This window comes from Bos javanicus, chromosome 26 (assembly GCF_032452875.1).
Source record: "Bos javanicus breed banteng chromosome 26, ARS-OSU_banteng_1.0, whole genome shotgun sequence".
NCBI lineage: Eukaryota > Metazoa > Chordata > Mammalia > Artiodactyla > Bovidae > Bos > Bos javanicus.
This window is the reverse complement of record NC_083893.1, coordinates 32,768,361-32,794,027: the sequence shown is the minus strand read 5'-3', so window position 1 is coordinate 32,794,027 and position 25,667 is coordinate 32,768,361. Positions and strand designations below refer to the sequence as shown.

The 25,667-nt window shown below is 49.0% G+C and overlaps 1 protein-coding gene across 11 annotated transcripts in view; it reads right to left on the bottom strand.

The window, feature by feature from the left end:
• Nucleotides 1–413: 413 nt before the first annotated feature.
• Nucleotides 414–25,667, bottom strand: part of VTI1A (vesicle transport through interaction with t-SNAREs 1A) — a 381,885-nt gene continuing 356,631 nt past the window's right edge. For 4 of the 11 annotated variants that reach the window (XR_009733831.1, XM_061403479.1, XM_061403486.1 and 1 more), the window contains one exon: nt 14,193–14,278. Coding sequence is in view for 5 of the 11 variants with exons in the window: in XM_061403476.1 (XP_061259460.1) it covers nt 599–986 (388 nt within the window). In the remaining 6 variants the exon portion in view is untranslated. Of the gene's footprint in view, nt 987–10,796; nt 14,279–25,667 lie in introns of those variants that run through there. The other 7 variants (XM_061403476.1, XM_061403473.1, XM_061403474.1 and 4 more) reach the window with 4 other exon arrangements.

Below are 25,667 nucleotides of genomic sequence, written 5' to 3'. Positions count from 1 at the left end.
TTGGTGGTCCTTTTCACGTTTCACATGTTGTATTTCCCCACCTTGCGAGTGAAATCTGACCTACCAGCGTGGAAGGCTTTTGGGGTTTTGAACTTGCCCTACATCAAATACACCCCCTCCTCCACTTGGGGGGAAACCCAGCCACTCTGCAGCAGACTCTAAGGGCATCTGATTGTCTAGAACACATCAAACAGTCCAAGTCTCCCTTGTAAAAGTTTTACAAGAAAATCATTGAAGACTAGCTGAACTACGCTTTCCCTCTCCTCCTCCTTAAATTCCAAGCCCGAGCCGATGTGCTCGATTCCCACACTTTGGTGTCAGCCTGGCCGGCAGAGCTCGGGGCTGGCGGGCACGCGGCGGTGAGAACCTCAACCCCTGGATCATTACAATTGCAGGCCACGGCTTGTGGGATCTAGTGATTTGGACATATTTTATTTAACCAGCTTAGTAAAAGGTAATATTCAGCAGCTGTGATCTATAGCAGAATTACAATTTTCAGGGTCAAGGAGGGATTTTGATATTAGGAGGTTGGGCAGAATTGCTATGAAATCTCATGAGCTGTCTTTAAAAATAAATGAGAAAATAGGTTATCCAAGAGTCATTGTAAGGGAAAAATCAATAGGCAGTGTCTATTCACTTGGGCTATCAAAATCCTTGAAATTTGAACAAAAGTTTCACGTTTAGTGTACTGTAGGATTTGAAATATCAGCGCTGGAGGCTCGGCGGGTACAAATTCATTGTGCCGTGCATCCAAACGAGGCGAGTCCTGTGAAGCTGCTCGGCTTCCTCGGAACACGGCGGAGTGTCTCGGTGACCAGATTAGATGGGGGGAAGGAGACAGGCGGTCCATGCAACCAACTCTGAGAATCACCTGCTGCTCTGGGAGGGGCGTGGCCAGTGGCTCGGTGCCCCTTGTTGGCGCTGCCTCCTGTCCTGGGGGGAGGGTGGATCCACGTGTCTTCCTGCCCACACAATTCACAGCGCCCCTGCTCTCGGATAGGAAAAAAGATGGTCATTTAATGGGGAACTTCCTGTCGGTGAAATTTTGGCTGAGCAGGTCACCTAGAATGATAGAAGCTGTCTTTCACTCAGTTCGTATCAACAAACATTTTTTTTCCCAGTGTTTCAAACGCGTCTTCAGATTTCCTTCTGAATGCTAAACCCTTGGTATTTGAATAGGCTCAAATCAGCCCAACCAAGACTGCCGTGCCTCTCCAAGGTTTCTCTGTGACTCAATTCCTACAGCAGATAATTGCCAGGAAACTGTCTGGTGGGTCTCCCTCACCAGCCTATGGGCTCTGGGCAAGGCAGAAGCTCTCTTCTGTGAGTAGATGCTGTTTTCCAGTCCCTGGTGCCATGCCTGACATTTAGTGTTAAAATATATTTTAAAATGTTTTTTAAGATCAATATCTTTTTAATGAATTTTAAAAACGAATCTCTTTTTTTGAATCTAAGGCATGTCTGAAGTATTTTAAGGCCATAATCATGAAGGATCTTTATAAGAAATAAAGCAAGACATTCAAAAGTCCCCCAACCCCAATCATATGTCTCTACCATGATGTCACAGATCAGCTTATTTGATCAAGACGAATGGGGTGGTGACCGTTTAGCATATGCCTGGTGGGGTTTTCCACAGGTTACCTAGTTGAATCTTCATGTAGGTCCTTAGGGTGGCTGATCTTTTCCCTACTTTACAGTCAAGGAAACAGGCTCAATAGATCATCCCAATGCACCAGTGAGGGAACTAGAACTCAGATCGGGTTTGTGATGCCATCTCTTCAAAACCACGTCTTAGGGCAATTAAAGAAGAAAACCTGTGTTCAAAAGCAACCTTGAACTTGGTCCAAGTTTCATCCTTTAAAAAAAAAAAATGACAGTGTCTATATTCACAGCCCAGAAATTGTAACAAGAAACTGACTGAAGATTTATAACATACCTTCACTTAGAAAGGGCATGGGAGGCAAGATAAATAACCTAAATGCAAAAGATGGGAATAACAGACTTTGGAATTAAGCGTTTTATTTAACTCATCAGATAGTACAAGTTACTTCAGGAAACAACAATCAAAATGTATTACTTGTACTAACGATATGCAGAAGCACATTTCCAAGAAATCTAATGAAAATAAATGCTAGAAATAAATTATTTTGCGGAATACAGCAAATAAATAGATTAAAAAAAATAACCCTGTGAACATTAGTAACAATGTGAGGTTCGGTGGAACTGGAGGATATCGGAACTTGAAACTAACATCTGCATGAGATGTAAGAAACAGCGACACATTCATGAAAATTAGCAACAGACGTTTGAACTCCTTTTCCTCATCTCCTTGGTCTTAGGAGTGATTTCTCCCCAGCCTCGAGACGGGCTTCAAGCATCGCTCCTGACACCCACCGTCTAAGTGATCCAGATAATGTAATCGCAGCATCATTAGGAACCATGAAATTGCAGTTCCTTAGGGAAGGAGAGCTATCGCTCAGTTACACAGAGAAGAGTGATTAATTAGCAGATCTCAGTTTAAAGCGACCATGTACTACATGGGTTCTAATCCCACTCTCGAGCAGCTCACAGGCCTAATGAATTATCTGGAGGAAGCTGAGCTGGAGCCAGAAGACATCACTCAAAATGTGATAATGGTAAAATAAGACAAAAATCCAAAACTTTAAAATAATAGAGAGACATTCCCCTATAGAAGTAAAGCTATAAAAGAAGTCAAAGGAGGGGTCATCTAATTTTTGCTTTCTCCTAAAATGATGTTGTTGAGTATGCAATTTAGCCTTTGGACTCCACTGAGGCAAGTGGATCTAAATGGATTCATTCCTTCACTCCATACATATCATTTTAAAGGGATTGGACTTTGTAGGATATGCCAGGCTGCTACTTTGGACCCATTCAACCCTTGGATAGTGAGTCTTCAAGGTCGATTGGACTCTACCTTGTCCACAGGCAAGGCAGATTGAACTCGGGACTTGAACCACCCTCCCATACCCCATGATGGTAGATTTGGAAAACGATTCTGAAATAGAGATTTCTTCCCACCCCCACCCCCGCCCCGGCAGTGTAACTGTAATCGAGACTGTTACCATTCTCAAGAAGATGATCCTGAAACCCAAACCTGGTTGGTACCCAGCCTCCCTGGTGCTGAGGCTGAGTCTCATACTAGGCTCGGAAATCCTGGTTCTTGCCAGAAAATAGAATGGATGACTGCAGAGATCAATAGTGGTCTTTGCACACTTTAGGCTCAGCTGTGGGGCTGACTGCCATCTTTCCACTTCACAACTTGCTTGGATTCCAGGTTCAAGCTCTCTGGGCACTTACACCTCCACCCTGTATGTACGGGAGGTGGTGGGTGGTCAGACTGGGCCTTCAGGTCTAGGACACAACACCTGGGTGGAGCCTGACTTATCAATGGTGGTGAAACCCACATGAGTGGGGCTGAACTCCTGTTCTAGAATGAAGGGCTGGCTGTGGCTCCCAGGCTGGGGATTGACACCACATAACGGGTTTCTAAATCTCTTCCAGGGACTTGATCCAAGTGCACATTCATAATGTGCCCGTGAGCTAGGGCGGGGAAACACACTGCTAAAGGTCTGGTTTCCTGATAGGAAAATGGGTGCCTGAGAGGGAAAGTGACTCATCCAGGCGGGACTAGCTCTGTGATTGGTGAGATCCAGAGCAAGGCAAAAATGTGGAGGCCCTAGTTCAAAAAGCAAGAAAAAATGCTGTTTCCTTTCTTCCCTGGTCTCTTTCTCTTTTTCGACTTCTCATGGTGTTTAAAAATTTCTAATCTTCTACATTAAATCAAAATTTTAAATTACTAGCACAAATGGTACCATTCACTTTTATATTGTACAGTGCCAGTTTTACATGCAAATGTTGGCATATTTAACACGTGTACATTCGCCCATTGTACACTGTATTTTGTGGGTCTTAAGAGGGTGCCTCAAACTGGCCAGAAGAGACAAATCAGATTCAGGGAAGCAGGAAGAAGGAGGAGAGGGTTTCCCCAGGCACGGAGCGGGACAATGGAGGTTCTCCTCGGGGAGTGCAGGCCCTCACGGGCCTGAGTCCTGCCTGGTGACTTGGGACCCATACTTGCCCTGGAGCCTGAAGGTCAGGTTCCTTTCCTCCTCCCCAGTGGCTGGCCGGACATGCGTTGCCCCAAGCCTGGGGCAAGAAGTGGGTCAGGCCTCTCCTTGCACAGGCTCCCTGCCCCAACCTTCAGCAGACGGGCAACCCCTAGGACGCACTGGATACACCAGATCCTGGGAACAGGGGGACTAGAGGCTTGTCCCTGCAGAGTACTCTGTGAATGCACCCCGATTCTGCCAGAGTAGGGCAGGGGCTGCAGCCACCATGTCCCACCCCAAGGCACTGTGGGGTGGGCATGTTGACCCCACCCCCTCCGTGCCTGGCCCCAGGTTGGGAACAGGCGGGCAGTGGATGCTGAGTGAAGGTGGGGAGGGGATGGCTGAGTGCAGCTAGGGCTGTAGGGGACAGAAGGCAGAGCAGTTGAGAACCAGACCCCAGGAACAGGCAGGCGGTGGGACGCAAGACCACATGAGCCAAGGTGCAAACCCCCCACTTCCTGGTCCATTGTCCCATCAGACTTCATTTACAAACCACAGCTTTTACCAAGATAAAACTCTTAAGAATCTCAAGACAGTGATACAGAGCTTGAAACCCTAAGCCTGGGGACCCTCTGAGTGCAGATCCCATGACACCAACCCTGCATTCAAGACCTCTCAGAAGCTCAGTAAGCCACATCTCCTGGCCTTCTAGAAGGTTCTACATGCCAAGGCTGCCATCTTAACCCTGGGCCCTTTACCCTCACTTTGTCAGGAGCATTCCCTTTTCATTGCCATGGATGACTGGAGTCGGCAGAGACCGGCTTTCCTGAGACTTTCCAGCCGGGCTTTCCCGTTTGCTGGGTGAGGAGCCAAAGCTAGGAACAGGGTATGACTTGCAAAAGGCACAGCAGGGCCCAGTGCTCGGGACACCAGCAGCCCAGCTCACACGGAAGATGCCAGACTTGGAGAGAACACGGGAGCCCTGGGTGATCGCGCTGCCAGGCTGTTCCTGGGTGTGAATGCACCGCAGCAGCACTGTTGTCCAGTCACTAAGTCATGTCTGATTCTTTGCGAGCCCATGGGCTGTAGCACGCCAGGCTTCCCTGTCCAGGAAAGAGAACCAGGGTGTTCCCTGCCGATTCCTCAGAAGATACGACATTCAGGAGGAAAAACTGACCATAGCCAACATGGATGGAATTGAGTTTTTCTGTGCACGATGGTTTTAAAAGTTGAGCTGAGGAATGTCGGCTCCTGTGGTGCAAAGGTCAGCACTGCCAAGGAGGCCAGTGTCCCCGTGGCCGGGCTGTGGCCTCTAGAATGTGGTGCTTGTTGAAGTTCAAGTTCCTTGTGTAGAAGAGAGAAGCCTGGCTGGAGGCAAAGACTTGGCCTCCACCCCAGCTGTGCCACGGACTTGCTGGGTAATCTTGAACAAGTCTCGCTCCCTCTCTGAGCCCCATTTCCCCATCTGAAAACAAGCAGGTAGGGCTAAATGGTCCCAACAGCTCAGACAGCTCAAGGGCTCTGTGAATCCAAGCTCATTCATCTGCTTGGCTTTTGCTGCCCAAACTGTTTCAAGGTGGCCAGCCCGGAGTTCAAGGGACACTGATCCACATTTGCTCATTTCAATACCCTGCTCTTGGACTCCGTGTGTTTCATCTGCCCTTACAAAGGAGCTCAGGGAGGCCAGTCCAGAGGCTGGAATGCCCGGGCGTCTCCCAGCCCCGAGTGCCATGTGCCCAGACATCAAAGTGTCTCCAGAGTCTGGGGGTGCTTGCGAGGGAGGGTGAACAGCTCACCCCCGTGCCCAAATCTGGATTCTGCTTCTATTTTCCCCTTTCCATGTGGGGGACAGAGAGGGGAGAAGAAGGGGAAAGAAGCCTTTGAAAAAACGTCTCCTGCTCCATCTGTTCAGCCCGACCCCACTCCCGTGGCGCACCTCTTAGGCGCTCGGCAACTTTTTTCCTTTTATGATATTTTGGGTTTCCGATTGCCTGCTAAGTCAAACCTTTGTCATTTAATAAGCAGGAAAAAAAAAAAAAATCCTCCAAGTCAATCCTAGTCTAAATGGTCCCTATTCCTGTTCCTGGCCTCTCCTGGGCAGCTCTTGATGTACAAGGGGCCAGTGCTCATGCGGACCCGGCCACTGGCAGGAAAGAGTCAGTCTTAGTCCCGTTCAGATAGGGCAATTGCGCAAATGTAGGCGGGGAAATTGCAAGGAGGAACGGATACACAGCGCTGCTGTCTGGAAAGGACTTTGCCAAATGATTCATGGATGTGCGCCTTATCTCAGGGTCAGCAGCGGGAGGCGGCAGGGGCGAGGGCATAACCAGGTGATGTCCAGCCCTGAGAGTCACTTGTCTGGGATCAGAGAGCAAGTCAGTTCACTGGGCTGAAAACAGTTTTCTGACCTCCAGCCCCAGGGCTGGGGAACTATTTTACCTGTTTTCTTATCCATTTTCTTGACCTTCTGTCTTTGGGGCTTGGCACATAGTAGATGCTCAATGAATATTTATTGACTAGATAAACAAATCTGATTATACCTCTCATGTTTCATATGGAGAGACTGATTATTTAGAAGTCTCGCTGGGGACAATAAGGAGCTCACTGAAGCCATCCAACTCTGCTCTCTCCATGACTTCTTGGGAGGGGTGGGCATGGATGAAGAGGAGATGGAAATGAGGAAGAGTGAGGCTCTGAGGGTCACCATGCCCCTCTGTGTCAAGATCCCAGGGAGGGGCAGTGTGGGCAGGGTCTTCTCAAGGTGTATGTGAGCCGTTTGGGTGCTTCCCCCAAATGCCAAATTGTATATCACAACAGCCTCGGCCTCCCGTCACCCTCAGCAGGACTCGGCTGGGAGGCTGGAGCAGCTCTTGGAGGAACACAGTCTGCTGGACTCCAAGGTCAGCTGTGCTGATGGCATCACCTGCTTCCCTGTCCTGTCCCCCTTCCCCACCAGGCAGTGCTGTGGGAGGTGCTTGGGGGACCTTGACCAGTTCCCACTGCCCGGCAGAGCTCATGTGTTCTCAGAACCCCCGTGTCTGTCTGAGCAGCTGTGGGCCCCGGCCAGGTATGTGTGGACTTTAGGGGCAAGGCTGTGCCCCCAGTAATGCATCTGTTACCAGAAGGGCAGCTGATGCCAAGAGAAACCTTCAGGGAGCTGGTCCCAGGGAACCCAGACCCCCGTCCCTTCTCCTCTTTCTTTCAGAGGCTGCAAACTGCTCCCTCCAGTGGTGGGTCGCTTCTCCCCCATACCCTGTCTCCCTCAGGTCCAACCTTTCACCAGGGGGATCAGTGGCTGAAGACGCTGCCTACGGGATCATAAATCATAAATCGTCCTAGGGCCCAAGGTCAGAACCCAAAGGAGTAGAGTTTTCAAAGGTGGGGTTTCAGGTGTCTCCCAGCCCGTAAGCTGTCACCACAAGGGGCCCTGGCTGATCTTACAACTGTACACCCTTCAGAGGGCCCAGGCCTTGCCTTGGCCACTTCTTTTGTCCAGAAGAGAAGCAAACAAGGGGATGGGGCAGTGTGGTTGGGGCCTCGGGGAGCGGGGCTAGCAGGCTTCGGTCCAACCTCTACCAGCCTCCAGCTGAAGTTTCTCCACTGAACTTGGCAACAGCTCCTGTCCTCCAAGGAGGCAATGGATTATGGTCACAGTCTTAGTTCCCCTGCCTTGTGATGGAAGATGGGGAAAATTAAGAGGAGAATGCAATACAGCCGTGCCGAGCCCTGTGGTGGGCATACAGGAGGCCTGCATGTCAGCAGAGGGCTCCTCTGAGGAGCAGAACTTTCTGGAGAGAAACTGAAGCCCAAGGTTGTATTCGTTCTCAACTCCGTGGGGCCTCGTCATGTGAAAAAAAACAAAACACTTCTCTCCAACTCAGGTACTTTCTTTCCCTGGCAACATAAGTTAAAAACTAAAAAGTTGAGGCAACAAAGCACGGCTGAGCTGGAGCAGGGCCTCGGCTCCCCCCGGTCCTGTCCCCTCCTGAGCACACCTGGGGGAGGCCGGGGGAGGCGGGGGTGGGCTGCACTCAGCGGTGCCGTCCTGCCCCTAGGAAAAGTCCAGGCAGCTCTCAGCGGAGCAGCGAGCGCGGCCGATCAATACAGGCTTCGGGGCCGCTGAGCTATTATTCACGCCAAAGGGCCTTGTTCGGATGAAGGGGAGGAGGGGTGCACGGGTTCACAGACTCACAGGCTGGGCTCTGCTTCTTGGCGCTTCCCCTCTCCCTGTGATGCCTTCGTTATTTATGGAGCGTGAGTAGCAGGTGATTCAGGCTGAGGAAGTGCTTTTTCCACAGCTTGGTGGGAGTCCCGTGAGGAATGGCAATGGGGGTGGCGTGGGATTTGGGTCAGGGTTCTGGGCGATAGGCCCCTGCCTTTCCTCTCCTTTGGTTGTTTGTGAAGGAGGGCGATGATGGGCCCAGGGTGGCAGGAGGTGGGGCCTACTAGCCTGTGCCCCTCCTTCTTGGCTGTTTCCTGGGATGAGCCCCTCTAACCGTCTTCATCCTCAACTTGCACACTGTTTCTTATGTCCTCATACACTCCCAGCCTCATACGCTCCCATTCCTGTCCTGCCATCTTGGTTGCTCCGCCATCTTGGTTTGCCCCGCCATCTTGGTTTTGTCTTACTTGCCTCTGGTAAGCTGGCTCAGGGACATTTACCTTGTTACTGACCTGAAAGCCTAATGGACATGGGCAGTCTCTCTCAGCACTCAATATGTCTTCTCTCCTCCACAAGAGGAGGGGACACTGACCTTGGCTCCATCACCCATTTCAGGAGCCTGTATCTACCCTTGGCTCCAATCACACACACCATTCTCCTGGGCTATCCTGCCTGTGCCTGGCTGCTCTTGGTTCTCCTTCAAGGTCTCCCTTCTTGGGTGCAGTGCCTGTGGCTTGAAGAACTTTCTTCTGTGTACACAGTCACCTGCCCCATTTTAAAAAGGGGTGTCTAAGAGCCACCTGACTATTCACATAATGTGGGCAGCCTCTCGCAGGTACCATCGGTTTAAGTCTGATGTGCCGCAGGCAGAGAAAAGCCATATAAACAAGAGAGCTTCCTGAGTTTCTGTTTCAGGTTTGTGAGGCAGAGCATAGGGTGAGGCCAAGTGTCTGGGCCAGCGTGTCCTCTCAGGCAGTAACCTTGACCAGTGTCTTGGGGAGGCGGACTGGGGATGGCTCACCATAGAGCCTTCCTTCCTTCTTTCTGGAAAAACAACTCTGAGCAAGCCTTTTGCTGTGGTACATGGAGTCCATTCCAAACAAAGATGGCAAGTTGACGTGTGACAAATTTAGAGTGGACTGAAATGGAGGCTTGAAATCCCCCAAACCCTGGGGTGTCTGCCGTTTCTAAGCCCACAGTGATCCATGAGGCTTGAGGCCAGGTCTCACCTGGCTCACACCTGCTGGCCCCTCTTGTGCCATGGCTCCTGGAGGGCCATCTGTCCTTGCATGGGTGATGTTGAGAGGTGCTGGGCAAGAAACATGTACCATCTCTCCCCTTCACATCCATGGAGAAGTTGCCCAAGGGGTCTGGGCTCTCTGAGGGTGGGTAGGTGGGAGTAGAAAGAGCCTGGGAGAAAAGTACTCCCCATTCCCTGACACGGACCAGAACACCCCCGCTCTGCCAGTGAACCAGGCCTCTGAGAGCAGCCGCATGGTTACGTGAACTCATCGAATCAAACAGGGTGACCAGACACAGCCAGCGGTTACAACCTGGAAGATGCCACTGACTTCTGACTTAGGAAAATGATAATGATATTGGAACATTTTCCCTCAATCTCATAACCCGTGGAAAAGCTGAACACGTCACCAACGCCAAGTCACAGAAAGGAAAAAGAGGCGAAAGGTCAGTCCCAGGAAAGCATTGCTTCTGTTGTCTATGAGGGAAGCACTGTTTGCAGTGAGCTCATTGACCACAGAGAGATGGCCCAGACACACCCCATCATACCCTCCCAGCACCAGCCGGCTGGACGCACAAGTGTTCCTTTGAGAGGTCCCTACTCACTTTTACTCCAGACCACAGTCCTCCAACCACACACTCAGGTAAAGGCGGGAGGCAAGTGGACCAGAGACAGGGGACTCACAGGTTCCTTGGAAACCAGCCCCAGCCACAACCAACCAACAGTCCTTGGCTCTGGATACACGGTTCTCCCAGGAAAGCCATCTCCACTCCCGAGCACTGGGTGCCCCACTAGGCTAGCAGTTCAGACCAAAGAGATGAGGAAATCATGGCTGGTAGTTAATTCTCATCTACGTAGACAAATGGCTATACATATTTATGATGGGAAATTTCATTATTTAAAAATGCTGCTCTAAATTTCCAGCTAACTTCATGAAGAGTGCCTGCCAAACAGGTTGCAAATTAAGCACAATTATTTTTCTCTTCTGCATTTGAATAGAACTTACAGCTAAAGTCATTTAAAGGGGTTAACATCCACCTTAATTAAATATTAAAGTGTGCCTGTACCTGCTGCTATTGTTGCCCCTTCGAATAAGATATAACCTATTTTTGACAAGTTTTCATCTTTCTCTGTGGAAGACGCTACATGAAACCAAATCAGTGGCAAAGAGGAGAGTAATGAATAATCTATTTCATATTCCAACAGTACCTGGAGCTCGGAGTGGAAAAATATTCAGTTGGATGATGGCAAGAGGCTGCTGGGGTACCACATGACACAGCTAATGTTTAAATAATAATAATAAAAAAAAGCGATAAACAAATCATTAGCCCTTAACAGTTGTTTAATGCAATTTGTTAATGAACGTAATGGTGGGGACTAATAATGAAAGAAAATAAAAACGTCTAAACAGGCGCCAAGTTGCTGGCGATGCGCAATTATTTCCTTGTCAAGTTTTTATGATTTAATGAGCCCCTCTGGGACTGACGGCTGTCAGTCAGTCGTGACTTTTTGACACCATTACAACTTCAAATACAGCAGCAGGCAGGCTGTTTTCCTCGGATTTGAAATACTGAAATGATCTGACAGTTTTAAAGAAAAGATGTGCAAAAAAAAAAAAAAAAAGGAGAGAGAGAGGAAGAGAAAGACAGTTGCTTTCCTTTCTTTCTTTTTTTTCCCTCCCCACCTCCCTTCTTCTATGGAGTAGATAATCTCTGGATGCTGTTTGGTAATGAAAATCCAATCACTGAGGTCATTATCTGATGAGGTTTTTGGAACAGGCAGGCTTTTTTCCCCCTCTTTATTTCTTTACTTAATGATAACCCTCAATGGGCTTGCCCCGCATGGGACGGCCAGAGCCGCACAATTTTGTTCACCATTAATTTCAGCCTTTGAAGCTCAGGGCTCAGAAGCAGTAGCAAAGCAAACCCCCCACCAAGCTGGTTCCAAAATAAGACAATCCAGCCTGCCTTAAACAGAATAGCAAATGGCCTCCCAGTCCAGGCCTGGCAGCTGACGTCAGGCCCGCTGCATTTGCCGGCATTCGTCTTCAACATGGAGCATTTAAAACTCTTTACAACTTAAGAGACTTTAATTAAATTGCTTTTGATTCTGGAGCAGGGCAGCATCCGCTTTATTTATTCTGTCAGGGAAACTGTTTAGTCTGCATGAATTTTATATGGCAAGGGCTTCCTCCTTCCTCTTCCTCCTCCCCAGCAACCCCCCAACCCTTCTGCTGAACACAATTTTTTAACAAAGGCTCCTGACTTTAGAGATATTCATCAATCAAGGTCTACGTACTAAGTTCCTAGGACCTTTCACAGTTCTGTCAATGGCTTTGAATTGGTGGGCTTTTCCCCCTCCCCAGGGAAGCAGGGTGAACAGTGTTCCTCCCCCTAAAAGGGGGCTCCTTTGAGCCTGTCTGCAGCATCTGAGAGGGCCAGCCGGGGATACAGAGGCCTTCGGACCAGCTTCCTACGAAGTGCTCACTATCCTGGTCTAGGAGGTTGTTCTCGAGGTGGACGTGATGGGGCTGTTAGGCCAAGGGTTATCTTGGGTTTACCTTGGAAGAAGGTTTACCTTCTTCCCACTCTTGAGGTTGAATTGGGACAAAGTCTCAGGCAAGGGCTGATAAAGAGATCAACCCCAAAGAAGCTGCCATTGAGCTTGAAAGAAAGCCACGCCCTTTTTCTGCATGACCTCTACTTTCAACATGAACATCAGGTGAAATATTTAGAAGCCAGCAAGTTTAGATCATCAGATCAACCTGGCTTGCTAGGTGGCCTCAGGAAGTCTAGAGGAGTGAGGTGTGGCTGGGCAACCGATTATACACTTCAGCTAAGACCAACGGTTTTGAGGGAAGCCACCAGAAAGGTTGGTAGAATACTTCCCCACAATTAGAGTTTCCAGACGAGAAGGAGATGACTTGTTGCCTTGCCTTTTCATCATTTCTTTGATGTGTTTCACACATACTCATTCTGTTATCAGAATAAAAGATTTTCTTGCCAGGACAGAGCCCTGAAGCTGATAGGAAAATTAGTACAGGCTTCCCACTCTTTTGCTGGGCTACTGCGCTCTGCCAAAATCCCACACCATCCTCGAGAAGTAAAGGCTGCGGCTTTATTTACACAATACTAAATGATTTATCTGAACACATGCAGGCCCTAGCCTGTTTCAATAAGTGCAATTTCTCGGGTGGATTTTGCCATTGTGTGTTTCCTCTCTAAACCATAATGGTTCTCTTCTGAGTTGGGGGAAGAAAAAAAAATCAAGTGCTGCGTCCAGATGATCTCAGCCCATGGGCACAGGTGGTTAGCATTTTTTATGAAGGGAACAGGTTTGCTTTTCAAGGATTCAAAGCTCCCAATTATATCCAAAAGATAGAAAGGACCCTGGAAGTGCCTGCGAAGTCTTAAGAAAAACACATTTCGCGTTATGACTAGGGGGAGAATGACCTCAGCTCAGGCAACTTGGAGCCTGATCATAAAGGAACTAATTTTGAACGCAATCCCTGGTTCCCTTGGACAGGAAGAAACCAAAGAAAATCACAAAGCACGTTAGAGGTTTGAGTACCTTGTGGATTCAGGAAGGCTGTGCTCACATTTGTTAGTGAAAAACCCAAGCCGTCCTATCGTAACGCACTGCGACCCCTGATTCTTTGAAAGGAGGTTAGCGGACGTTTTCCCATCAAGTTTATTTCCAGTGATCAGCCTATAGGACTATACCATATCGACAATCACATCTGAAATTTCGCACTGATGGAGTCAGGTTCCTGCTCTTCCTGAAATATTCATGTTCTCTTTACATACTGGAATGGATGTGGAGAGAACCTTGACAGACCCTCTGCATGTATGAGGGCTCCTTTTGACAGTACAAATATTAAGATGGAAAGGATACACAGACGCCTACACAGGTCAGGGGAGAGGAGGCCACCAGGAAGTACCGAGCTGGGGCACTCTCGGCCACCAGATTCTGGGGAGGATGGGATTTTTGGAGGGCAAGGAAATCTTTCTCGCAGCCAGTAATCAAAGTTGTGAAAAGTGGATATTGGGCAGACTCAGCAAAAAATATTCTTGGGTTTAAAGAAAAAAAAAAAAAAACAACGCATAGAAAAACGGGGAAAGTGCTAAGTCAATTTCCCGCGCAATTGCTTTTAAATACCCACCTTTACAATGAAAACACTCAGGCAGGTGGACTATATTCATTACATCTGGGGAGGAACAGGACTGGTTTGCAGGGCCAGTCAGTGGCTCTGGCCCTGCTGGTCTCTGCATTTTTTATCCTCAGACATCACAGAAGGGCTCATCGGTGACAAGAGGTGTGTGACAAACAGCACAGCCCATCAGAAGCCACCGTGACTGACTCATCTGTGCCCTCTCCCCATCCCGGACGCCTGCCACGCCCACAGGGCAAGCAAGAAGGTCACCCAGGCTGCTCTGGTCAGGAGATGAAATTACCAAAAGGCAAATAAACACTCGCCTTCCCCTGTAAAGAACAAATCTGGGTGAAGACAAACCTAGAGAAGGAAACCAACCCACATGCAAACAGGAATACAAAATATTTTTACAGTCTTTGCACTTCCGCTGAACAGTGGCGAGAGAGAGGGGGAGGGTCATTCAGAGCCTGTCAGCGCAAGAAAATGATTCATGTGACCATTTTGTCTTAATTACTCAGAACGAGCCGTGGTCGCTGTTTATCAAGGAAGAGCAGATACATCAGTGTCCTCTGACAGAAAAAGTGATCGCCGTCAGGATGGTGATAACCAGGACGATGCCCAGGATGACGATCAGGATCCGGTTCTGGATGATTCTAGGAGAGAGCAATGGAGGAAAAACAATTCACACAGATAAACAGAGGACAAAGATCACATAAGACCAAGTCGGCTAATCAAAGGGAGGCTTCATGAGTGGGGGTTGGGAGCCCGGTATGAGGTGTGTAAGAGTGTGTAAGAGTGTGTGTGTGTGTGTGTGTGTGTGTGACTACGCAGCTCTGTGCTTCCAAACGATCCACCAGCAAATGAACGACTCTACCTCGACTGTCACGCAGCACTGGGAGAAATGCTTACGGCAAAGCTACAGTGATTCAGAGGGCTTTCTGGGTTCTGAGTCCCATGTAGTAATCTATCAGGGATCAAGGGCCCCATGCAAGCTTCTCTTTTTAATTTAACATGTGAGACAAGCCTCGATTTTTTTCCCTCAGTGTTTCCCGTGAAAGCAAAAGACTAAGGAAACATGTCACAGTAAGGTACTTACCTGTACAGAAATACCCGGGGAAAAGTAAAAGAGAGACTTAGGAAGAAAAGGACAAGATTAAGAAGCAAGTGTCAAGCTTGCAGCTCAGGCTACGAAACCGTCGTCTGTCACTGGGGCTCACGCTCTGTGACGCCAGGAGGAAACATTACATGTGCTCCGTGGCAAAAAAAAAAAAAAAAAAAGATGGAAATGCGGGTTCATACAAAACACGGCCCAGGTGCCCAGTGTACTTTGGTTGGGGGGTGGCCTCACCTCTCGGGACTCCGCCCCCTCAGCCCTGGCTCTGCCAAACGCAGATGGGGAACTGGGAGCTGGAAGAAGAGCTAGAGTGAAGATGCATGCTCGGAGAATGCCTGCAGAGGGCTTCTGATGAAGTTGTTTCATAATCCAGTACCTCATTCTGAGAAAAGAGGTCAAACATCACAATCCCTGGCTGAGGTTTTCCAAGGGAAGCTGGGTCAAACAGCTTCGCCCACACTCACTCCCACCAAACCAAGCAGGCAGAAATAGAGGTGGGCTGGTGGGCCCTCCAGGCGGCTGTCCGTCCCATCAAGACCTCATAGCAAGCCCCATCTGTCCATCCTCCAAATATCAAGAAGAAAAAGGTCTGCTGGGGAGTTCCCTGGTGCTCCAGTGGCTAAGACTCCATGCTCTCAATACAGGGGACCTGGGCTTTGATCCCTCGTCAGGGAGCTAGACCTCACATGCCCCAACTTAAGAGTTCTCATGTTGCAACTACAGGTCTCCCATGCCACAATTAAAATGGAAGATCCTGCATGTCACAACAAAGACACGGCATAGCCAGATAAATAAGTATTAAAAAGAAGAAGAAGAAGAAAAAAAAATTCGGCTGCCTGTCTAGACACAGAACTCTGGATGGGGACTCCCATTGGAGGAGATAGGTGGGACCACACAGACCCCAGTTTAACAGAGACCCCACCCTCCTAACCTCACATCTTTGAGAAGAAATCTTTACAAGGTGTTCACAGTCTTTTCTAGCTTCTGCATGAGCTTCTTTCTCAGAAGGATGATAGCATCCTTGTGGTTTCAGCTGGATTCTCCCTCGCCCACCCCCTTCCTCCCCAAGCCTAAATGGATGGACAGAGACAGTCACATCAGACAAACCCACTCCCTTGTGGCCCCCCCGAAGGACCAGCTCTCTCCTCCTGACAGGTTACAAAATGATCACATTTGCTGACACGTCTTCCGCAAAACTGCCTCAGTGCCTGTGTCCACTTTCCTCGAAGGAGATGAATGATTCGCCTGGTCCTCATTTATCACGTAAGGCTCAGCTAAGATCTGTCTCGTTTGCTTCTTCCCTTCTCCACTAGAAAGGCTGCACCCTGACATTAATTCTTCTGTGATGACAGCTAATTCAGACTTAACAGGCCATATTTACTCAGGAGCCAGGAAGATCCTCTGTCCCCAAAATAAAGAAATAAAAACGGGACTTCACGGCTTGTTAAAAGTGAAGCTAATTACGAACACTAATCAGTGCGATGTGGTGGCTTGATTTAAAACCTAAATGGATTTTGCCCCCCTTCTTTCGGGAAGGGACAGAAGTCTTCAGAACTGTCCCTACCCATCCCGTTTGCCCGAGTCACTGTCAAAATCTCTTATTTACCACAGTCACCCACAACAGACTTGCAAAGGAAATCAGCAAAATTGAAACTCAGCAGTGAAACAGATTAAAAGCATGAAAACTCTTTAAAATTCTGCCTTAAGTAATATACGGTAGTGTGTCTCTTGGTTGACAACCATTTTATTTGTGGGTTGAGGGCCCCAAGGCATCCATGATGCTAATTTATAAAGGATTAACTGTGAGTGTTACTTGTTTAATCTGAGGTATGGTTAGAAAAATGAAGACACAGGGATCCCTAAATCCTCAGCTCTTTCCTGGTCTTCCTAATTGGGTTTCCCTCATCTCTAGGCAAGGAGGAGTGGGTTTCACTCATGATCTTTCCTAATGGGTCGTATCTTTAATTCACTCAGCGCACACACACCTGATCCCAAGAAGGGTGCCACGGGCTCACAGAGGTTCCGAAAGACATTGGTGCATCCTCGGTTCCTGGCACCGTCACCTCTGCAGCCCCAGCACAAGTCATGGCGACTGGCAAGTAGGTCCCCAGGAAATCCATCCAAAGGAGGGCAATGAAAGAACTGCAATTGTAATCATTCCATTCAAAGGAATGGAGAAGAAATCTGAGCAAATTTACTTCGCAGGAAAATCTCAGGGAGTCTACACAGAAAAACCTGAAGTTAAAAGCTGAGGTAAATCCCCCAAAGTGCTTCTCTGGTGGCTCAGTGGTAAAGAAACCCCCTGCCAATGCCAAGAGATGTAGGTTTGATCCCGGGTCGGGAAGACCCCCTGGAGAAGGAAATGGCAACCCTCTCCAGTATTCTTGCCTGGGAAATCCCATGGACAGAAGAGCCTGGCAGGCTACCGTCCATGGGGTCACAAAGAGTTGGACACGACTGAGCAACTAAGAGAATAAACAAAAAAGTCCCCAAAGATGGAACACTGTACTGCTGGGAGTACAGTGTTCTTCTCCCTGAAGTGGGGAGAAGGGATGGTCCTCATGGAACTGGGTGCCAGCAGTGGAAGAGGCCAGCAGGAGAGAAGGTTTGCTTTCAACCAAAGGCTGGCAAATATTTGGGATGAATGGTGCAGAGGGGCAAATAAATAAGTAAATAAAGAGAATTGGTGTTCACAGAGTTGGAAATGAGACTGACCCTGGCCCAGCCACCAACCCAGCTTTGGGCCTCAAAGGTGATGGATACAGCACCTCTAAGGACCAGAAAAGTGAGCCACTGGGGCCCTTGGGTGAATAAGACCGAGCCAGCCTGGACGGGGAAACATGGGCTGGCATCGGAGGCCCCCATCTGTGAGGAGGCCTGGAGTACAGTCCCGGCCAGGGGCTGCTGGCAGGTATGGCTGCAGGCGAAGCAGAAAGGAATGCAGAGTCCAGAGAGAGTCAGAACCACAAGCCAGGAAGTGGGGTTCCCAGCTTGAGAGGCAGAGAAGGAACTTTGGGGGAAGCCCAAACTAACTACTTTCTAACTTTGGACAGGGTTGGGGATGGGGGCGGTGGGGGCTTTATGTTCCACTAGGTCTGCAGCAAGCAGTCTTAATCTCCCTTTTGAAAATGCAAAGTGTGTTTACCCAGTAAATAATTTAAGAAAGAATATACACTTGAAAGAAGACATCCATTGAAACAGCCAGGCTAAATCGCCTCCAGGCAAAAACTTGTGCATTTGCATGCTGCATTCTATTAAGTGAGCACGCTGTGGCTTTAAAAGAATGCAGAGCCAAATTAAAAGGAATGTGGGCCTGAAACATCAAGGATTCTCCAAGTTTACATTATGAATCACAGTGCTGTTGATACAAGATGAATTAACCATTTACTTTGAGGCTGAACTCACAAAGTACTATTCAAAATACTGATCCCTGTGTGGAACCCAGGGAGCGGCTAATCTTTCCATTGCCAGTCTCCTCCCCCTCTGGAAACAAGCTCCAGCGTGTGGCAGCTGGAATCACAGAAGACTGGTTGAAGGGAAGTAGGCAGGCAGGCACCTGGCACAGCTCTCCGCTCTCTCACTGGAGGAACCCAGGAATTCCACCGTCTCAGGCATCTCCACATTCACCACCATGCACGTCTCTGTTTCTGGGTACAGACACTCACCTGCCCCTTGATGTTAGATGTGACCATGTGACCTATCTTAGTCAGTGGAGTGTGAGCAAAAGAGTTGGGTGTCACTTCTGGGTGGAGGCATTTAACTTCCAGGGTTTGACTCTCCAGCTGGCTTTTCCCTCGTTGTTCTGTTCTAGGAGGGTGTACATTTTGGGAGGGGCTTCCCTACTGGCTCAGATGGTAAAGAATCTGCCTGCAGTGCAGGAGACCTGGGTTTGATCCCTGCTTTGGGAAGATTCCCTGGAAAACTGAATGGCTACGTACTCCAGTATTCTTGCCTGGAGAATTTCATGGACAGAGGTTACAGTCCATGTGGTTGCAAAGGGACAAACAGATTGAGCAACTGTGATGCTGGAGAAGATGCTTGAGAGTCCCTTGGACAGCAAGGAGATCAAACCAGTGGATCCTAAAAGAAATTAGTCCTGAATATTCATTGGAAGGACTGATGCTGAAGCTCTAATACAATGACCACCTGATATGAACAGCCAGACGACTCATTGGAAAAGACCCAGATGCTGGGAAAGATAGAAGGCAGGAGGAAAAGGGGACGACAGAGGACGAGATGGTTGGATGGCATCATTGACTCAATGGATATGAGTCTGAGCAAGCTCTGGGAGATGGTGAAGGACAGGGAAGCCCAGCGTGCTGCAGTCCATGGGGTCGCACAGTCAGACATGACTGAGCGACTAAACAACAGCAGCATTCCGGGAGTGGAGGTTCAGGATGATGGAGACTTACTCCTTCTGCCTGGATCCCTAAGTCACCCCATGGAAGACCATTGCCCTGGGGGCTCAGCATGACCCATGGTGGACTAGTATGCAGCCAGTGAGATTTGAGGGGGTCACTGAAACTGCAGCATCAGTTATACTGGGTGATGCACTCCTGCCCCAGTTCTCCAAGATAGGGTGACTGGCCAAGCCAGATGAGGCTTTGGTTCAAAGCATCACAGATGCCAGGGTATGATGAAGGCTCATACGGGCTTCCCAGGTGGCACTAGTGGTAAACAACCTGCCTGCTGGTGTAGGAGATGTAAGAGATGCAGGTTCGATCCCTGGGTCAGGAGGACCCCTGGAAGAGGAAATGGCAACAACTCACCCCAGTATTCTTGCCTGGAAAATCCCGTGGACAGAGGAGGCTGGCAGGCTACAGTACATGGGGGTCACAAAGAGTCAGACACGAGTGACGTGACTTAGCATGATACAACTTTCTTTGAAGAACAGGTTTTTTGTCTCATGGTTTTCAGAAGCTGAGAGCCCCTTTGCTCCCTTCTTGGTTATAAGACTTCACTGAAGACTCAGCTAGAACCAATGCCAGTGTGTGCTGATGAAAGTTTCAGCAAGCTCAGGTGGGCATTCTGCTTCCCATGAAGAGCAGATGCATGTTGGCTGCATTCATTTCTCCATTCCAAACATCTGACACTACCCCTAGCTCCAGGGGCAGAGCTGTGACCTACGATAAGAGGTCACCGTGTTCTACGCTCCTGACCACAGTTACTGCATCAGAGGCAGGCACGTGAATGAGGCCTGTGCAACTGAGTGGATGGCAGAAGGTCTGCTTAGAATGTGAAGTCACCTGCACCGCGTGGTGTGTGGATGTCAGGTCTGGATCTGCTGCAGCCTTTTTATTTCCATGAGTGAAGCCCACCTCTAAGAAAGAAGCTGACCCATGGAGGATAGCAGAGTTGAAGGAAAGGCAGAGAAATGGAACCCCAGTCCGGAAGACATGGTGAACCTCTCTATCAAACATCTTTCTTTTGGACTTTCAGTTACAAGAGAAAATAAAAATTCTATTCCTGAATTCAGTTTAAGCTGCATTTTCTGCTATTTGAAACCAAAAAGTAGTTTTAGGTTGATTCACCCTGATTCCAAAACCAAGTCCTTGACCTACAGGAGGCATATTTTTCTCACCTCTTCCAGGAGAATTTCCCAGCCACACCCCTTGTTCACTCTTGGATTTCCCTGGGCCCCTCTCTCACCACTAACCACACAGTTTTATGAATTTTCTGTTTCTGTGCATGTTTCCCCAGTAAAACAAAAAACAACAACAAAAAATTGACCCTTCAACTATCTGAATCTCCTTTGTCTTTTGTATTCCCAGTGGCCAAAACAGAGCTCGACACAGACATTCTCAAAAAAAAAAAAAAAAAGCTTGCTGAATGTATGAATGAATGAAGCTCCCCTGCAGGTTGACGTGGTTGTCTTCCTGGTTTGTAAGGGCTGCTTGTAGACACGCACAGCTTTAGGAGTTAGTTCTTAACCACCGCCTCCCCCTCCCCTGCAACCATGAAGCAGGCCAGTCACATCTAAGCCTCTGTACAAGCCTGCATTCACTGGCTGGAGACGGCAAGACACGCCACAGGTTTGGGGTCTTGTCCAGCACACGCTTTCCTGCCTGGTCCACCAGCCCTGAATAATGACACCCCACCTTTGGGTTCTGACAGAACAGTAACAATTGGCAGGATGTTTAGCAACCAGGAGTGCAGTGAGGGAAGGAACTTTTCAAAAACAAGGGCCAAGGGAAAGTCTGCATTCAATTCCACGTTAGTCTTCACCAAAAAGAGATGAAAATAGGAGCAGCAGAAATGGTTCGTTGGGAATCAGCCTCTAACACTAACTTTAACTTTACCTGGCTGCCTCTGAACTAGAGCTGTGTGTTTGTTATAGTCTCTGATAACGTCCACCCAGGGTCTTCCAGGTCCTGTGTCTTCAGGAGGAATCTCCAGCTTTACCCCAGGAATTCAGGTGGGGCACTCTCCCCATTCTCTGACTCCACAAGTGGACACGTGATCCAGGCAGGCCCAGCTAATTAGTTCTCTGGCCCCTGCAGAGAACTTGTTTAGGAATTGGCCTACCAACCAATCCAGATGGAGTCCCATGAGGACTTTTCCTAAAAACTCAAGAAAAAGGTACTGTCTTTACTGGGAGTGGCTGGACAGACAATGGAAGCCTAGCACAGAGAGGTTGGAGGAAGATACGGGGGGTGGAGATGTGGTGCTAGCGGTAAAGACCCACCTGCCAATGCAGGAAACATAAGAGATGCAGGTTCAATCCCAGGGTGGGGAAGATCCTCTGGAGGAGGAAATGGCAACCCACGGCAGTATTCTTGCCTGGAGAATCTCATGGACAGGACTGTCGGGCTACAGTCCGTAGGGTCGCAAAGGATCAGACATGACTGTATGGACTGAGCATGCATCAGCGTGCATGCACACATGGAGGGTGGGAGGCATTCTTATCACCATGCAGGAGGGGAACCTGCCTGAACGATGCCAACACAGAGGAACACGGAGCCAGGAGATGAGAAAAAGATGGATTGTAAGGGCATTATTTGAACCCCTGCTGTGTGCCTGAAGAGTCACATTTAAACCTAGTTATAGGAGCCAAACGATTCTCTTTTGATTAGAGCAAGTTTGGCTGGGGCTTCTCTCACTTTCAACCATACGGTACTGAACTGAAGAGCCACCCCTGCACCCGTCTCACCTACCCCAAATCCAAGTCCACCTCAGTACCTGATCTCATCTGGAAACAGGGTCTTCTCAGATGTAATTTGTGGAAGATCTTGGGTTCAAGTCATCTTGGGTGTAGGGTAGGCCCTAAGCCAATGACGGGTGTCCTTATGAGAAGAGAGGACACAGACACAGGGCAGAAGGCCTGGTGAAGTCAGATGCAGACGGGAGAGAGGCTGCCACAAGCCAAGGAGTGCATGTGGCCACCGGCAGCTAGAAGAGGCAGAGAAGAGGTCTCCCCAAGAGCCTTTGGAGGGAGCATGGCCCACATTTCTGTTTCAAGCCACCCAGGTTTTTTTTTTTTTTTGGTGCTGTGTTATAGCAGCCCTGGGACATGAATATTCAGAGTTCTCACATCCACACCAGGATGTGAACCTGACCCTCTGGTCTCAGCCTGCACAATGACCAATCGTTCTCCATTGCTCCACACCCTTGTCGTCCTCTAAGGTCAGGACAGCTCTGGTCTGGTTCGCTGGAAGCTCTGCATACAGCTGTGGGGCTCACAAGCTTCAGGAGCAGTTGGTTCTTTCATCTCAGAATGAGCTTTCCATTCACGAACAGAGTGGGCAGCGGCTCAAAGCCATGTGAGATGAGGGACCGGAGGGGGCTCCTCCCACAGAGACTCCTGCCTCTGGGATAAGACATTTAAAACAACAAAAAGGCCAGATGCTATCTCTGGGCCAACGTACTAAGCCATCACCTGCCATTCTGAGTCCGTATTTACTGACCTGCTTTCAGAAGTGGTCAGTTATACATGAGTCCTGAGGGAAGAGGACACAGGAGGGATAGTTTTTTTTTTTAAATAATTATTTATTTAGGCTGTGATGGGTCTTAGTTGCAGCACGTGGGATCTAGTTCCCTGACCAGGGATCAAACCCATGCCCCCTGCACTGCGAGTTTGGAGTCTTAGTCACTGGATCACCAGGGAAGCCCCAGGACTGACAGGAACCCGTATGTGGCACACAGAGGCTGGGTCCTGAGTGAGGACGAGTAGCACTCTGTTTTCCAGTTTCTACTTAATTTAACAGGGATCCACAAACCTTTTCTGGAAAGGGTCAGATAATAACCATACTAGTTTGCTGGAGCTGCAGTAACAAAATGCCACAGACTGGGTGGCTGAAATGTACTGCCTCACTTCCCGGAGGCTGGGCGTCCTAGATCAAGGTGTTGGCAGGCGGAAGCCTCCTGCGAGCTGGGAGACTGAATCTGTTCCATGCCGCTCCCCCAGCTCCTGGTGGTTTGCTGGCAGTATCTGCAGTTCCTTGGCTTGGAGAAACATCACTGAGATCTCTGCCTTCATCTTCCAATGGTGTTTTTTCCTGTGTGTACATCTGCATCCAAATTCCTCTTTCCTAAGGACACCAGTCATATCAGACCAGGGGACTACCTTGCTCCCAGAATGTCTCATCTTAAGCAACTGCTTTTGCAAAGATCTTATTTCCAAACCGGGTCACATTCTGAGGTACTTCAATATATGGACTTGGGGGAAGGGCATGGGAGGAAGCGGTGAACACACAATACAACCCACGATGGTAAATGTTTTAGGCTTTGTGGACCATACTGCCTCTGTTGCAACTACTCGACTCTGCCTGTGAGGTGCAAAAGGAGACCTAGGCCATGTGTGGACCAGGGAGTATGCTTGTGTTCTAATAAAACTTTCATTAGATTTGGATTTGAATTTCATGTAATTTTCCCATATCGAAAAATATTCTCCTTTTGATTGGTTTCCAGCCATTTCAAAGTGCCGAAACCATTTTTATCCCACGGGCCATCCGAAAGCAGACAGGGGGCTAGGTTTTGCACGCTATCAGTGGTTTGCGTGCTCCTGGACTCAAAGCTAAAAGCTATCGAGGGCACGTTCTCCTCCGCTGGAGACTGTGGTCCTTGCACGCTGTGCAGATGGGGACAGCAGGTCTGGCCAAGTCCCTCAGCAGAAAAAAAGAAACCCGGAGTCCCTGCCCTGTGGGAGCCGACAGTGTCACAAAGAGCAATCAATTACAGAAGCCTCACAACAAAGGCCGTCATTAGGGGCTGGGGACAATTTGTTGTGCACTCACAATCCTGGGTTGGCCTGAAGCGACCTGGAGCAAGTCACTCCAGTTTCTTCCCCGAGCAAAAGGAGCCCGTTCACCACCCACCCCAGGGAGAAGAGGATTAGCTCATTATAGATTATACAGCACTTTGAAAAGGTAAAGCTTTTATATGCGTGCAGTTGGCAAGTCATTCTCTGAAAGGAAATGCACTTTCAGGAGAGGGGACAGGCAGGAGGAAAGTGGTCAGAAGCTGGAGGAGCTGCCTGTGGAGCCTCCAGGGGCTGGGTGGGGTGGAGGAGGTGGTGCTCCCCCAACCCCCAACCCAAGCCCACCAGACTTCTCGATCCCACAGGCTGGTACATCTGGGTCTCACAGTAACACTGTCCCTGGCAGGGCGAGCCTTCCCTCTGAGGTGGCCTCATGAACATCAAAGGCAAAGGGAGGGCATCCCATTGGCTGGCTTGAGGAGACCTTCCCAGCCCGGGAAGGCAGCCAGCAAGTACCTGTCAGAGCCCATTGATAAGTCCACCAGGGTCTGATCAGTGGTGTGTAGTTACACCGCACTCTGCGGGGCCAAACACACATCACATTTCAGCCCAGGCATGCAGCCTGCTGCCATTCTTAAATATGGACTTGATGATGGCAGGGGGCCTGGAGAGCTTTGCTGGCTACCAGGCTTTCAGAGAGGATCAGGGCAGCTTGCTTCAATCAAAGGGCTTGGAAAACAGTTGAAGAAAATGAAAGAAGGTTGCTGTAGATAGGTAAGTTACATGTAATCTCTCCCAGGTTTGCAGACTCCCAGAGCTGGAGAGGTCTCCACACTCTAGTTTTAGAGTCATGGACCTGGAGGCCTTGAGAGGTGGAGGGACATGCCCAAGGTCAACCCTGTGCAGCACAGCCACGTCTTCAGACCCCCAGGCCTGTTCCTGGTTCACTGTGATCCTCATTCTCAGGCGAGTGGCTGGGGCACTCTGGCAACCGCACATCACGGCGACTCGAAATACATCTTCTGCCAACTGGGAACATTCAACAAAATCCAGGAACACAGCTCAGAACCTATCAGTCTCTTACTGAGCCCAGGGTTGGCTAAAATGTTTGTTCAGGTTTTCAGTAACATCTTACGGAAAAACTTGGAGGAACTTTATGTACAACCCAGTGAAGAGGGGCATGGAAGGATGGATAACAGTGATTCCCAAACGCCAGGGCGAAGCTGAAGATGAAGAAAGAACGACCTAGGAGCCTCCTTTTTTTTTTTTTTTTTAAAAAAAAGGACAGATTAAGTGTTAGTCCCTTAGTTGTGTCCAACTCTTTGAGACCCCCCAGACTGTAGCCCACCAGGCTCCTTTGTCTGTGCAATTCTCCAGACAAGAATACTAGAATGCGTTGCCATTTCCTTCTCCAGGGGATCTTTCTGACCCAGGGCTGGAACCCAGGTCTCCCGCATTGCAGGCAGATTCTTTACCATCTGAGCCACCAGGGAAGTCCTAAAACCAGATTACTTGATTTCAAGGACTGCCCTTTTCTCTGAGATTGTGTCCTTCCTACTGTTTCTGTGTGCAAATGTCCTTTACTTTATGGAGTGACGGTGATAGCACATGGTACGTTTTTTCCCTCCAGTGTCCTTGTTTGGACATTGGAAATGTGCTCTCGCCTTGGAAACTACTCTCTCTTACTTGGCAAAATCAAAAGTGGACAATCCTCCTTGTTTAAAAAGTCCCA